The sequence below is a fragment of the Diceros bicornis genome, chromosome 26 (genome assembly GCF_020826845.1).
Source record: "Diceros bicornis minor isolate mBicDic1 chromosome 26, mDicBic1.mat.cur, whole genome shotgun sequence".
NCBI lineage: Eukaryota > Metazoa > Chordata > Mammalia > Perissodactyla > Rhinocerotidae > Diceros > Diceros bicornis.
In genome coordinates, this window is record NC_080765.1 from 19236272 (window position 1) to 19250677 (window position 14406).

The following is a 14406-nucleotide window of genomic DNA, read 5'->3' on the forward strand; positions in this document are numbered from 1 at the left end:
CCTAGATTCTCTGATAAGTTGGACGCATTCACCCTGCTGAGGCGAACAAAGTTCTTCAGATAAATGCTATCTTTTTATTCTCTTTTAACACTTCTTTATTCTAATAGCCTGAGGTGGAGGTAATCATTTCTGGAAACCTAAATACCAGCATACATGCATTCTTATATTCATTCTATAAATATTTATTAAATACATACTACAGGCAAAGTACTGTTGTAAGCACTGAGGATACAGTAGTGAACAAGACAATGTCCCTGCTCTCACAAGCTTCCACTGGCGCTGGGGAAGAGACACAATAAACACAAAGTCAGGTAGTGATACATGCTATGGAAAAAACAGGCAGGGAAGAGGGACAGGGATGCTGCCGAGGAGGGGTACTGTTCTCCATGGGATGGTCAGGGGTGTCTCTCTGATAAGTTGATATTTGAATGGAGTCTTAAAGAAAGTGAGAAAACAAACCCCACCAATCTTAGGGAAAGACCATTACAGACAGAAAGAATCAAACCTAAAAATAAAAACATAAATATAAAAACCACAACCAACCAATAGAGAAATGGACAAGTAATAGAAAGGTAATTAAAAGAATGGCCCAAAACTTGAAAAGATGCTCACCCCACTAATTAGAGGAATGCAGAACAAAACCATGAATAGATACCAAGTCACATCCATCAGACTGGCAAAATTTAAAAAGCTGACAATACCATGTATTTGTGAGGATAGAAAATGGAAACTCTAATACACTAGTCTCCAAAGTATTGCCACTCTCCTGAGTACTTTGAAAAAATCTAGTTAAATTGAAGATGTATATATTCTACAATCCACCAATTTCCACTCCTAGGTATGAACTCTAAAGAAATTACCACACATGTACACAAAGAGACACTTGCAATAATGTTCATTACAGAGTTGAAAACTTCAGAAAAACCCAAATGCCCAACCATAGGAGAATGAATAATATACACTGTGGAATATTTATAAGACGGAAGGCTACACAGCAGTTACAATGTCTCAAAAACTAAGTGTATCGACTTGAGTAAATCTAACAAATACAATATTAAACAAATAAAATTAAGTTGCAGGAAGGAGAGAATAGGGAGTTATTTAACCAGTATGTAGTTTGGGAAGATACAAAAGTTCTGGAAATGGATGGTGGTGATGGTTGCAAAACAATGTGAATGTATTTAATGCCACTGAACTGTACATGTAAAAATGGTTAAAATGTTAAATTTTTTTTTAAATGGTCAAAAAAAAAAAACCAAGTTGCAGAACGAGACATATAGGATGATACTACTATGTACAGATTTAAAATATGGAAAACAGCTCTGCTGTTTATGGAGTTGTAAATATAGAGTGAAGTATAAAAACAGCATGGAATGATAAGCACCAAATACAGAATACTGATTACCTCTGAAGGAGAGGAATGGAAAGGAAATATGATAGGAAAGAGGCTCACAGCAAGTGCAACTGAATTTATAATATTTTATTTCTTAAGTTAGATGGTAGTTACAGTGGCATTTACCATCTTATTTATTATATCTTTTTATATATCCAAAATATTTAATCATACATACAAAATTGGTGATAGAGGATATTATATTTTAAAATTTAAACACAAGTACCCCGGGCCGGCCCCGTGGCTTAGCAATTAAGTGCACGTGCTCCGCTACTGGTGGCCTGGGGTCAGATCCCGTGCGCGCACCGATGCACCGCTTGTCCGGCCATGCTGAGGCCGTGTGCCACATACAGCAACTAGAAGGATGTGCAACTATGACATACAACTATCTACTGGGGCTTTGAGGAAAAAAGGAGGAGGACTAGCAATAGATGTTAGCTCAGGGCCAGTCTTCCTCAGCAAAAAGAGGAGGATTAGCATGGATGTTAGCTCAGGGCTGATCTTCCTCACAAAAAAAATAATAAAAATAAAAAAATAAACACAAGTACCCTATGATGTTTTTAGATGTTTCTATCTAGACCTTACGAGGTTGGCACTGTTATTAACCCCATTTTACAGATGAGAAAACTGAGTTCCTCCCCCAATAGTACACAGCCAAGAAGTGGTAGGAGACAGGATTCAAACCCGGGTAATCTCATTTCAAAATCCCAAGTTCTTAACTACTACACAAGACAGATTGTTGGGAAACAACTAAATATATATCAAGAGAGGAGTGGATAAATCCAATTTGTTCATTCACAAAACATTTTATCATGTGGCAATTGTGTATCATAACTGTGATAAGAGCTGGCAATACCACAGTGAGCCAAAAAAGACATAACGTATACCATGCCTTCTCTCAGGGACCTCTCAGTTCACAAGAAGAAGGACAAACAACTAAGCAACCAACCATGGTAAGTGCTGTGAAGGAGTGTTCAAAGAAAGCACAAGGCAACATTCACACAGAGGTGCTGATATAGACTAGAGAGGAGGAGAACGAGGGAGTTAGAGAACGCCGCCAAAGACAAGACCTATAAATTAAATTGTTATATCCCTAGAATAAGATATCATCCAGACAATAAGAACAGTGCTGTAGTGTTGTATTTACTATTGTAGAAAGACGTCTATGACACACTGTTAATGGAAAAAAGTTCAAAATCAACACATTCAACATTTTCTTGGAATGGACTGGTACAGATACACGTTTCAGTATATAATAAAAGAGGCTTATCAAATCAGTGCATAAAAAATGGATCATTCAATAAATGGTACTGAATAAATAAAAATGAACACTAAATTGTATCCTAATTGGATTAAAGAGTTAAATTTTTTTTAAATTAGGCCATGAAAGAATAGGAAAATACACATAAATATTTTTATAACCTAGGGGGGGTGGATGAGGACTTTTTAAGCATGTCACTAAAGGCAGAATTCACAAAGGACAAAGATTACTATATCTTAAAGAAAAAAGCTAGAAGACTTATACTACCGGATTTCAAAATTTAAAATTAACCCTGACATGCTATCTTATGCCATATATAAAAATTACTCTTAAGATGGTTCATAGACTCAAATGTGAAAGAAAAAAATAAAGCTTTTACAAAAAAACTACAAGAAAATATCCTCATGACGTTGGGGTAGGTAAAGATTTCATAATTAGGACTTGAAAAGCATTAACCATAAAACTTTAAAAAATTTGATAAATTAGACTTTGTTAAAAGGAAGAAGTTCTGTTTATCAAAAGATATTATTAAGAGTAACCAGGCAAAGACAAACTGGGAGAAAATATCTTCAGCACATGTATCTGATAAGCACTTGTATCCAGAATATATTTTAGAATGTCTACAAATCAGTAAGAAAATAACAATAATCCAAACAAACAAGGAACAAAAGATTTGAACACACAATTCACATAAAAATGATATCCAAATGGCCAATAAACATCTGCAAAGGTACTCAACATAAAAAGTACTCACCAGGGAAATGCAAACTAAAACTATAGTGAAATATCACTAAACAACAACCAGGATGGCTAAATTAAAACAAACAAACAAACAAGGGTTGATGAAAATGTAGAACAACTGGCCAGCTCACACACTGTTGGTGGAGTATAAATTGGTACAATTACTTTGGAAAATTGGTAGTATCCACCAGAGTGGGACATATACTTACCCTGTAATCTAACAATTCCAGTCCACGTATGTACCCAACAGAAATGCAAATACATGTGCACCAAAAACACATACAAGAATGTCCATAAAAATTATTTGTAATAGTCAAAACCATAAAACAATTCAAATGTGCATCAATGGTAGAAGCACTAAATAATCTGTTGTATAATCGTATGCTATACAGCAATAAAAATGAACAAAAATTGTTACATATAACAACATGGAGGAATCTCAAAAGATGATACTGAGCAAAAAAAATCAGACATAAAAGAATACATAATAAATGGTTCCATTTGGATAAAATTCAAAAATAGGCAGAACAAAAATAAATTTAAAAGTTCAAGAACAGGCAAAATTAATCTATGGAAACAGAAGTTGACATAGCTGTTCATAATATTTTAAATAAAAAATAGTTGTAAAAATATGTACAATATGATCTCATTTTGCAAGTAAAATACACGCATATATACACGAATTAAAACTCTGAAAGATATACAGCATTACAGTAATAGTGTTTTTTATCTTTGCATTTTGGTGGTGCATGAGTCATCTTATTTCCTTCATTATGGTAATATTTATTCTCTAATTGGTTTTTAGCAGATATGCTTATGTAATTTTTTTATCTGATAAGAGGAAATGCCTTTAATTTCTTCATTAAATAATATTATTGCTCTTGGTTCAAAAGGTTAATATTCATTACATTAATATCTATTGTTCACTCTCTCCACTTCCATCCTTCTCATTCAACCCACTACACAACAGCTTCTACACAAAACACAGTATTCTACTTCTTTTTGACATAGTCATTAGAGACCACCTGGTAAATCAAGTTTCTTTTTCATAATATCTTAACCTTCCCTTCACATCCTTCTGGAACCTCATTGTTTCTCTGAATTGTTTGTAACACACAGCACTTGCATGAAATTGAACCAATACCTTTATCAAATTCTTCCCAGATTCACTCTCTATATGCTTTCATCTTGAAAGCTTCAAAATTTGTGTTCCTTAAGGTTCCTTCTTTGGAACCTCTTTAGACACTTGAATAATTCCATCCACTTCCTCGCCTTCAACTGCAATCTACTGCTACAGAGATGACTTCTGAATCTACATATTCATACTCCAACATTCCTCTGAGTCTCCAAGCCATATAAGCAATTATCTGCTAGACACTACCTGGTGCCTCAACATGAACGTAGGATGCAACATGTTCATCTTTCCCTAAAACAAGCTTAGGCAGAAGTCAGACTGGAGAAAACCTATTTACTAGAGAATTTCCTGGGACTGGAGAGGACTAACCATTTTGCAGACACTGGCTTTGGATAACACTACTGGAGAGATCAAGCACAGAAGTCTTGAAAAGTGGCTAAAACTAGAATACCCTTTTAGCCAAGCAGAGGAGAGTAAAATGGCATTAAATCCAGGCTGGATGGAATCAACATCCTAGGAGATCTATGCCTGTGGAGAGGGTTCACAAAGGTCAGATGAAGGTAAAGGGCAAGACAAAGCCTAAGACAAGGTGAAATAAGAAACAGACACCCAGACCACAGCCAGATGGACTAAGGCTCAAGGATAGACCCTGGCATCAATGATGGAAGGCAAAAATTTTAAAAATAGGTCAATAAGCAGGGGAACCAGTCAGAACGATGCAGGGGAGACTAGCTCACCCTAAAAGGGAGGAAAGGAAGAAGATATATTATTACACTGACTCCAAGATATTCTAGATTGTAAGACACACAATATTTTATGTACCATTATGTTATGTCTTTTGTTCATGAAAGTAACAAGACTACCAATTAAATATGACATGCCATCTCTGGCTGCATCTGATTTTAGAAATGTTAAAAAGTGACAAAATAACACATGTTGCAACTAGGGAGCAGTGGAAGCATGGAGGCTCCCTGTCAAGTGTGCTGAGGGCGGGGAACCTGACCTACTGTCAGGCCCCCACTATGTGAAGAAGCGTGCTGGAACATGACACAATCTTGCTAGACCTAGCTACCAGGCAACACGCGCGAAACTGAGTAAGACGAAACACTAAGCTGTCTGTAACATGAAGATCATAGAGAAATTTTAATAGCATGGAAAAATGCTTATGATCCGATAGTAATAAGAACAAAAGCAACATGGAAAACTGAATAATATATGTAAAAAAGCAGAACCTCCTCAAAAAAGGATTAAATAGAAGTACTTCAAAACGTTAGTAGTAGTTGTCTCAAGGTCCTGGAATTACAGGTAATCTCTTTTCTTGCTTCTTTATATTTCTCTTTACTTCCCCCAAATTTCTATAATCAGCACGTAATATTTTTATAATCAGAGATAAGAACATAAAATATTGTTTGTTTTTCAATCTGCAAATTGCAGGCCACATGGATACACTGTTTTATTTGAATATTAGATACAGAGCTATCTTGTTAATGTATAATAAGCCCTTCTTAACAACAGAACAACATTACTCCAATAATGTCAGGTCAGAGCATGCTCACATCTGTACAAAGAGGGCTCATGTTCATTTTTGATAGCCAAGAAAGTGTGATGCAGGGAATTATTTTTGTCTTTCTTTTCAAATGAGGTTTTAAGAATATCAATATTATTGCTTAAACATGGAAAGGATTAATTACTTCAATTTCCTACCGGAAATTTGACTTGGCATAATAACGTACCAGCAGAAACGCATCTGGTCACACTGCTGATAAAAGTTTCCTGCCAAAGGTAGGCAGTGTTGTCTTGTACATGATGGATTTCTCCTTCTTAAAAAAATGATTGCTTGACAAGTAGGTATCACAAAAGGAAATTGAAGCTAACACATTTTTTTGCTGTTATCTAGATGGAATTGCTTTTTAGCCCCACATACTCAAGTACCAATATATTTCTCTCCTCACATTTGAAAAGGAACATTTTGAAAAAGGATAAAGACCTGGAAATGTAAACATTACACTTGCCAAGGGCAGAAAAACAAAATATGCCACCTCTCCTACTTTGGGTTGCACTAGCTAATTAACACGCTGAAAATCTTGGGACAAATCAAAATTCTTTGTTTATAATGTTCAAGAAATTCTCTCTTGTCAAATGCCTTTCCTTGCTCCGGTATACGAAAGCCTAAAGAAGTAACAGAAGATAACAGTATGGATATTCTAATTAAAATATCAGAAATAGCACTTTTACTTAAAAGTTTTCATTTAAAAACTCAAATGTTATCAGATCATAGTAATAATATGCTTGACCCTAGATATAGCTACAACATATATGCTTTATTTTTGAGTGTTAAATAGCAGTAAAACAGACCTTTCTTGATAGCATCTACTGCACCAATAATAACAGATATTCAAGAGGAAATAACATAGCTTGAGTTAACTAAAGAAAACTTTTTATTTTAAGAGCAGCTTCCTGTGACAGATCTTTCTTATCTTTCTTAAACGACAACATAAACAATACAAGAATGAGAAACATAAACTCTAACTGCTACAAAATGCTTAGAAAGCAACTGCCCTAATCTGCGGGCAGATAGTTTAAACAGCCCAAGGAAACTCTTTCAACTAGAGTTACGTGCACACAATAATCATGTTATACGTGAGAAGCTCACAGGTTAGAAAATACTGTAGAACTTTAAGTTACTGCATTACTGTCAGTGAGTCAACCCAGAGTACTTACAACTGAATTGGACATCCAAAGGCTTGTAACTTCAAGATAAGAATTCATTTTGTGGAAAATTTTGGCCAAAAGAAAAAAAGTAAGCTATTAAGGCATTCTGCTAATGCCTATTTCTCATCTTCCACACACTAACTCAGAATACAACCTAGACAGCCTCAGATATTGCCAACTCCTGCTGTTTACTCCCATCTAAATCCATTCTGACTTTTATGCTATGTATCTCCTGCCTCAGCAACAAGTAAAGATGATTCAGCTAAAGGTGAAATCCTAAGACAAAGAATTTTAGGAACCCAAGAAGCACCTAGCTGCTAGCTTTATAAATAATCCAAGACAGATCAGAAACTAAAGTAATGCTTATTTTGTATTTCTTACAAAACAGCAGCGTTAATCACCAAAAAAGACACTGATTTAACTTCTCAAGCATAAAATAGGAGGAGGGAGGGAGATTTAATCTGCAAACAGTCAAGAAAATGTATATGGTACATCTTACCACTACTGAGCTCTGGTGAATTTCCATTTATTCATCCTTTTAAAAAACATTGATCAAATACCATAAAATGTGCTGTGCTAGACATTGTGTGGAATTCAGACATGTGTAAAGAATCCAACTGGGGAGAGAGAAGCTAGGATAAAAGAGAAGAAATAAAGTGTATTTACAGGCATGTGTCACTTAGCCACAGGGACACATTCTGAGAAATGGGTAGTTAGGTGATTGCATCATTGTGCAAACATCATAGAGTGCACTTACACAAACCTAGATGGTATAGCCTGCTACAAACCTAGGCTATATGGTACTAATCTTATGAGACCACCGTCGTATGTGTGGTCCATTGACCAAAAACGTAAGTTATACGGTGCATGACTTTATAGATATAAAACTTAGGAAGAGAGAAAGGGGCAGTTATTTATAACTGGAAAAGGCTTCACGGTAGAGGTAATAACGAAGTGGAGACTTGAAGGTTGCACAGAATTTCTACAAGTCAAAGAAATGGAAAGAAAGGACAGTCTAGACTCTGAGGAGGTAACCAAGGACTCAGAGGAAGTGCTGGGCACCTTTGTAGAAATTCCAAGATAAGCAGGGAAGTATAGCATTCCTGGGGAATATCGTGAACAATGAACCTGAAAAATGTCCACTGTGGCCAAATGGTGATGGGTTAGAAATGCCAAAGTAAGTGCTGGGCAACGGAGAGAAAGGAAGGCTTCCCGGGACAGTGACACCCATATCTGGTTGCACATCAAAAGTCACCTGGGATGTTTAAAATGCAGATTCTCAAATCCCACTAAGAATAGGAAATAATTATTTAAGCTCCTGTAGTGATTCTCAATATCAGTCAAATTTGGGCAAAGCATGAAGAACTGCAGGGCAGAAGCAAAGAGAATAGGAAAAGGGGAAATGGCTATAAGAGAAGAAGAGAGAGAGAACTAACAGAAAATACCATCTATTGAGCTATGGGGCTAATGGAAAAGAAGAACCAGAAGGTTACTTTAGGTCTAAAAGAACAGGAAAGTAAGTATGCCATAACAGAAGACATAAGAAGAGGTAAATGTTTGCAGGAAAAGACATTTAATTTGGATATTCTAAGGCTGAGTTCCTTATTGGGTAGGAAATTTGGTTCTAGAAATTCAGGAAAATTAACTTCACGTTTAAACATGTACAATTTGCTGGCGCCTCTTCTAGGGTTGCTAGCTACTGCTACTTTACCATGTGTTATTAGTTAACTTTGGGAACGTGTATGTCTCTCCCTAAATACATGAAGGGCAAATATTACATATAAGGCAGACTGCTACAAACTTAAGAAGAACTCAATAAATATTTATTGAATAATAAAAGTGGAAGTCTAAAAAAACGGTGAAGATTTTATTTAGTCTTTTTTTTTTTTATTTTAAAAAGAAAAAAACCACACCTCTATTTCTTTTTTTCTGTTTTTCCTTTTAGAGATGTCATAATTCCTACCTTTGCTGCCAAGGCTTTTAAACTGTCGAGGAATCTTTGCCAGAAATCCTTGAAGAGTGGGCGGTCGATTTTCTTCAGACTGTCTTTGGTGCTAGCATCCACACTGACATACAGCTGGGTAACTGGTTTGAGATTCCTTGGTAATTTAAAATAAAAAAAACAACAACAGAAAAACAAAATTATGCCTATGTCAGGCTTTTCATGACGTAAAACTTACAATCTGTAATAGATGTAGTCATTAAACATTTCACTAGGTCTAGAGGCTTCCACCTCTCCCAGAAGAATGAAGCAATGATTTTAATAATGTGACAAGATGGGGTGTCAGTTGGTTCTTTTTAAAAATGACTGGACACCACCCCTAACAAACTGAAAACATTTAATTACTTAAAACTGGTCTTTCTTCAAACACTAGGTTTTAGTGGAAAATAAAGAAAACAAGATCTAGGTTTAGGTCTGGCACCATTAACCCAGCACAATTAGAGGGGGCTCTCAGACCAAAGTTTCTCCATAAACTCTGCCACTCAAGACTTATACAGCTGAAATCTCACAACCATGTGGGGTCTGTGCTGGTGGGCTCTCTCTCATCGTCAATTCACTGATGGAAGTTTTCTACGGAACAAGAAAAAACCCCAAAAACTCAAGTCTTCTTTGAAGGGCACAAAGCCACACCAATGCCTCACCTATGCCTGCAAGAGCAGGAGTGGGTTTAAAGTCAAGCCCTATGTGGGCAAACAATGACCTATTCAGGGAGCTTTAAGCAATGCAGAGCTAGAACAGCAGCAAACAAAGCACTTACAAAGGAGCACAACCCAGAAGAAAAATGTATGTTGCAGATTCTTATTTTTCTTTGACTTCTTAATCAGTACCCATGAATATCACCATTCTCCACTTTTCTCAAATTCATTGACTCATTTCACAATGTCATTCTTATCTACCAGATTTCTTGCCAGTTATGTTGTAAGCCCAGATTGTACTTTTTCCAAAGCCTCTCTGATCTCCCTTCAAATGGCTCTCATAATTCATTCTCTTCAATGAATTTAGAATTAGAAAGAAGAAAGAAATTCCTCCTTAATAATCCTCTGACCAAATTCTCTCACTATTAATTTACTATAACTATTCCACAATTTGTATTTACTCCTGGAACGTTATTTACGCATTTTTTGTTTCAAAGTCTAAACACTTTTAAAACCTGAAATATAATTCACATGCCATACAATTCACCATGCAAGTGGTTTATGTGCTTTTTATATCTATCAGAATCAGTCTTATCCATCTTTGAGTATAAGACCCTGAAGGACAGGAACCCTATTTTTCTTTTTATCCAGCCATACAGGCAGACACGTAAAGCTATTTTTTAGTTGATATTGTTGACCTTAGCTGACAGAACTTTTAAGGGCATGAAGGCCAAACAAACGCTTGTAATGATCTGGCTTAGTAACATACTAAAAAATCAGAAGAGTCTAAACCTAAAGTTATTAAAAGTGGAAAAACTCCAACCAAAGTTACGAAAGAAGTGATTAAAATACTGGCAGCCTCTCACTGCTTTAATCCCTCTCCAATACTAATACACAGAGGGAATCCTTACAAGTTCAGTAATGTGTCACTACTGAGCAAAGGATATCAATTACTGAAAAAGCAAAACAACAGCATACTGTAATGGCAGCATTGTCTCATCACCCCTTTTGCTGGGGGCATCTTTAAAAACAGAAATGCTATACTACTTTAACTGGACTTTATGTTATACAAAAAATAAAAAGATTGTCTTAATGGATACTGCTGGCTATCATCTTGCGATACTTACAGGACTTTGTCATAAAGCTGCCTGATGCAAAATGGGAACCGGCCTGACCTTTTCACTATGCCTCCATAACTACTTAAGATTATGAACAGTAAATTCCAAAGGCCATAGTTATTTTACAAACCTACATCATTTGCAAAACAGGAAGCCCTGGACACTGACAGTACCAATAAGGAATTTTTGTCAATACTAAACGCCTGAGATGCCATAATCAAGGAAGTTTATAGATCTCTTGCCAGGGAGCAGAGGAAGAATGGAGAAGAGGAAAAGTTCCTAGGAATTATAGAGGTCATTCCTAAGGGGCTCAAAAGCAGTAAAAGGATCTTGGAGAAATTTTCTGAACCTAAGGGACCTTATGTCTGCCTGGTACCGGCCTCTATTCCCCAGGACAGGCAATGATGCTACCAACATGGTCATTTGCCCATCTCCACTCTATACAGAGATAGCATCGTTTTAGTTCCCAAAAAGCAAGAGAATATTATATCCTTAAAATCATCATAATAATTCCTGTGTCTGAGAATCCCACATTGCTGCCGAGAACAATTAAAAAGGACAATATAATAAAAGGGATATATAACCTTAAGCTCAATCCCCAGTGAAAATGCCCAATGAATCTTGATATGATTACTGTGATGACCCTTAATCCTGCTAATTTTAAATCTCTGAGTTAAGAATGATCATATATAGAAATGCATTGTAATAGAACAAAAAAATCCCTCTCCCTTTTTCCCTTTCTCTAGAAAAGGGAGAGAGATTTATGCTTGTAAGAAATCAAGTGGCGGGCCGGCCCCGTGGCTTAGCGGTTAAGTGTGCACACTCCGCTGCTGGTGGCCCAGGTTCGGATCCCAGGCGCACACCTACGCACCGCTTCTCCGGCCATGCTGAGGCTGCATTCCATATTCAGCAACTAGAAGGATGTGCAACTATGACATACAACTATCTACTGGGGCTTTGGGGGAAAAATAAATAAATAAAATTATTAAAAAAAAAAAGAAATCAAGTGGCTTAGTAAGATTGATGCTCCTATTGGACAAAAAATAACTGAAGCGGCCCAAACATCCAATACTGTTATCTTCAAGAAAATGTGGGGCTGTCAGGCCAGGTCAAATAATTTAGGAGGAGGACAGAAGGAGGATGAAGGAGAAGGAGAAAGCTATTTACCATTTACTGGGTACTCATCGTGTGCTGGCGCATTGTGCTGTGTGCTTTATCTTCTTGTTCAGTTCATTGAATCCTCATAATAAAACAATGAGGTAGTTGCTTACTTATGCCCATTTTAGAGATGATGAAACGGAGGTTCAAAGAGGTTAAGTAGTTTGGTCAAGGACCCACAAAGAGTCAGTGTCAGCAACGAGATTCAAGCCTAGAAGTCACTCCAGCGCCTGTTCTCCTCCAACAGAACAGCCAGTTTGTGGGCAGTGCAGGCCGGGCCTCTTGTCACAGGAAGCCAAGAGCAGTATTTCAAGCCTCCCGGCAGTTTTTCTGCAAGTGCGGTCAGGACCATCTGCATCAGATGTACCTGAAACTCTGGCGCTTGGGCCTCTTCCAAGACTGAATGACTCTCCAGGGATAGGGCCTTGGAAAGTGTATTTTTATATTGTTTTCAGTAACTTCTCAACATTGATGAAAGAAATTGAAGACATAAATAAATGGAAAGATATCCCATGTTCATGGATCAAAAGAATTAATATTGTTAAAATGTCCATAATACGCAAGGCAATATACAGATGCAATGCAATCTCTATCAAACTTCCAATGGCACTTTTTACAGAAATAGAAAAAACAATCCTAAAATTTGTATAGAACCAAAAAAGACCCTGAATAGCCACAACAATTCTGAGAAGAAGAAAAAAGCTGGAGCTGAAATCACACTTTCTGATTTCAAACTATACTACAAAGCTATGGTAGTCAAAACAATATAGTACTGGCATAAAAGCAAAACCACAGACCAATGGAACAGAATCAAGAGTCCAGAAATAAACCCATGCATATATGGTCAACTAATATTTGACAAGGGGGCCACAAATACTCAATATGGAAAGAATAATCTCTTAATAAATGGTGATAAGAAAACTGAATATTCACATGCAAAAAACGAAATTGGACCCCTATCTTATACACTCACAAAAATTAACTCAAAATGGATTAAAGACTTAAATATAAGACCTGAAACTATAAAACTCCTAGAAGAAAACATAGGGGAAAAGCTCCTTGACATTGGTCTTGGCCATTAATGATTTTTTGGATATGACACCAAAAGTACAAGCAACAAAAGCAAAAATAAACAAGTGGAACTACATCAAACTGAAAGGCTTCTGCACAGCAAAAGGAACGATTAATGAAATGAAAAGGCAACTTACAGAATGGGAGAAAATATCTGCAAATCATATATCAGACAAGAGGTTAATATTCAAAATATATAAGGAACTCATACAACTCAATAACAAAAAAACATACAATCTGATTAAAAAATGGGCAAAGGACCTGAATAGACATTTTTCTAAAGAAGATATACAAACAGCCAATAGGTACATGAGAAGTGCTCGACATCACTAATCACCAGGGAAATGCAAATCAAAACCTCAATGAGATATCACCTCACCGCCATTAGAAGGCTATTTTCGAAAACCTAAGAGCTAGCAAGTGCTGACGAGGATGTAGAGAAAAGTGAATTCTTGTGAGCCACTGGTGGAAATGTAAATTGGTATAATCAGGGAAAACAGTATGGCGGATCCTCAAAAAATTAAAAATAGAACTACCATATGATCCAGCAATCCCGCTTCTGGGTATATATAACCAAAGAAAATGAAATCACTATCTTGAAGAGGTATTTACACTCCCATGTCCACTGCAGCATTATTCACAATAGTCAAGGCATGGAAACAACCTAAGTGTCTGTTGACAGATAAATGGATGAAGCAAATGTAGTATATCTATAAATGGAATATAATTCAGGCATGTGAAAGAAGGCAATCCTGCCATTGCAACAACACAGATGAACTTGGAGGACATCAAGCTAAGTGAGATAAGCCAGAACTCACTTAAATGTGGAATCCAAGAAAGGGACAGTTTGTATTTGCTATTTTCTTTTCTGTGTATGGGCCATAATCTTGTTTCTTTGTCTATATCATGACTTTTTGATGAAAACTCAACATTTTAAATAATACTATGCGGCAACTCTGTAAATCAGCCAGAGGTAAGAATATAGGGCCTTGTCAAGTCTTCCCACATGCCTACAGCCCTGCCCCTGCATGCGGTCTTCTAGATCCCCAGGAATATGCTGGAGCTTTTCAAAGTCCTCTACGGATATCTCACTCCCCAGCCTTTCCTTTTAAGTTTTTTGTTTAGCTTCTTGTTTGCCCCAACTATTATTGCTGCCTCAGGCAGCTGTGAAGTTAAACAA

General features: G+C 36.6%; 1 protein-coding gene across 3 annotated transcripts in view; it reads right to left on the minus strand.

Moving 5' to 3' along the window:
- LOC131422336 (S-adenosyl-L-methionine-dependent tRNA 4-demethylwyosine synthase TYW1) overlaps positions 1–14406 on the minus strand; it is a 219699-nt gene that overhangs the window by 97841 nt on the left and 107452 nt on the right. For all 3 annotated transcript variants that reach the window (XM_058569484.1, XM_058569483.1, XM_058569485.1), the window contains one exon: positions 9206–9341. In XM_058569484.1, coding sequence (XP_058425467.1) covers positions 9206–9341 — 136 coding nt within the window. The remainder of the gene's footprint in view (positions 1–9205; positions 9342–14406) is intronic.